Source organism: Lipotes vexillifer, unplaced genomic scaffold (assembly GCF_000442215.2).
Source record: "Lipotes vexillifer unplaced genomic scaffold, Lipotes_vexillifer_v1.1 scaffold496, whole genome shotgun sequence".
In the NCBI taxonomy this organism is placed as follows: Eukaryota; Metazoa; Chordata; class Mammalia; order Artiodactyla; family Lipotidae; genus Lipotes; species Lipotes vexillifer.
In genome coordinates this window covers 10,146,545-10,148,268 of record NW_006786690.1, presented here as the reverse complement: position 1 = coordinate 10,148,268, position 1,724 = coordinate 10,146,545, and the positions used below count along the sequence as shown (strand labels likewise).

At 52.8% G+C, this 1,724-nt stretch overlaps 1 protein-coding gene across 2 annotated transcripts in view; it reads left to right on the top strand.

The window, feature by feature from the left end:
- Positions 1 to 1,724, top strand: part of FBLIM1 (filamin binding LIM protein 1) — a 17,113-nt gene that overhangs the window by 8,252 nt on the left and 7,137 nt on the right. For both annotated transcript variants that reach the window (XM_007459279.1, XM_007459280.1), the window contains one exon: positions 295 to 464. In XM_007459279.1, coding sequence (XP_007459341.1) covers positions 295 to 464 — 170 coding nt within the window. The remainder of the gene's footprint in view (positions 1 to 294; positions 465 to 1,724) is intronic.

Here is a 1,724-nt window from a genome sequence, read left to right as displayed (position 1 = left end):
AGTAGTTGTGGCGCACGGGCTTAGCTGCTCCGCGGCATGTGGGATCTTCCCGGACCAGGGCTGGAACCCGTGTCCCCTGCACTGGCAGATGGATTCTTAACCACTATGCCGCCACAGAAGTCCCCCCACCTTCCTTCTTAATGCCCCTCATGACCCTGCCCATGAGCTGAGGCTGCATTTATAACGCCCGGGGGTTTCAGACAGAGACCTGGCACTCCGGGCTGGTTCTGGGTGGCGACTGGGTACAGTTCTCCCAGGCTGGGTGGGTCATGGCCTGTATATCCTCTACCCCAGACGTCTGTGCCTTCTGCCACAAGACCGTGTCCCCTCGAGAGCTGGCTGTGGAGGCCATGAAGAGGCAGTACCACGCCCAGTGCTTCACGTGCCGTATCTGCCGCCGCCAGCTGGCTGGACAGAGCTTCTACCAGAAGGATGGGCGGCCCCTCTGTGAACCCTGCTACCAGGTAAGCCCCAGGGCAGTTCCCCAAGTGCCTGGCACTGAGCTGGGCACCTGGAAGATGTGGTATCATCTCTTTCTCCACAACAATCTGGAGAGATAGGCACTAGTGACCCATTTTACAGATGAGGAAATTGAGGCTCAGGGAGGGGAAGGAACTCAGCCAAGGTGTGTTCATTCCCCGTGGCTGCCGTAACGAATGACCACAAACTCGGTGCCTTCAAACAGTACACATTTCTCCTCTTATGGTTCTGGAGGTCCGAAGTCCAAAATCAGTTTCACTGAGTCAAAACCAGTGTTTTGCTCCCTCCAGAGGCTCTAGGGGAGAATCAATTTCCTTGCCTTTTCCGGCTTCTAAAGCCATATTTCTTGGTTCCTTGGTCCATCTTCCAACTCAGCAGTGTGGCATCTTGCATCAGTATCTCTTTTCCTTCTGTGTCAAATCTCCCTCTGCCTCCCTCTTGTAAAGATACTTGCAATGACATTTGAGGCCCACCTGGATAACCCAGGATAATCTCCCCATCCCAAGATCCTTAACTCAATCACATCTGCAGTCTCTTTTGCCATGCAAGATGGTCGCAGACTCCAGGGCTTAGGATCCAGATATCTTTGGGGGCATCATCCAGCCTTTTACACTGTCACTCCAGGGCTATCTGCTTCTGAACCCTGCCCGTGGTTATTTATTTATTTATTTTTGTCCATGCCACGCAGCTTGCAGTATCTTAGTTCCCCAACCAGGGACTGAACCTGGGCCCTCGGCAGTGAAAGCGCCGCGTCCAAACCACTGGACCACCAGGGAAGTCCCATCCTGCCTGTGGTCTTGCTGTTCCCTCACCTAAGCCACAAGGTTCCAGTGCACGGTGTGACGGGGCATCTCTGGGTACCAAAGACAGTCTGAGAGAGCTAGTTTGGATGCAAAGGTGTTGGAATTGCTAACTCTCTAGTGGCACGTGGTGGCGTTTTTCCAGGTAGTGTACAGAACTCCCATGTATGCATCACCTGGGGGTACAGTGGATCTCACCTTGTCCTTAGATTGGTAGCACCTGGGAATCTGCATTTTTAACAAGTCTCTCAGGTGATTGTGATACACACTGAAGTCTGAAAACTACTGATTTAAGGTGTTAGAATATTTGGAGTCGGGACTTTTTAGAAAACTCAAAATGATCTGATCCCAGGCAGTAAGGTGCTGTGGAAGGAGAAAGGAGCCAGGCCACCCCACCCTGACCCTCTGACCCCATCAACATGACAGTGGGGGGTGTCCTTACGC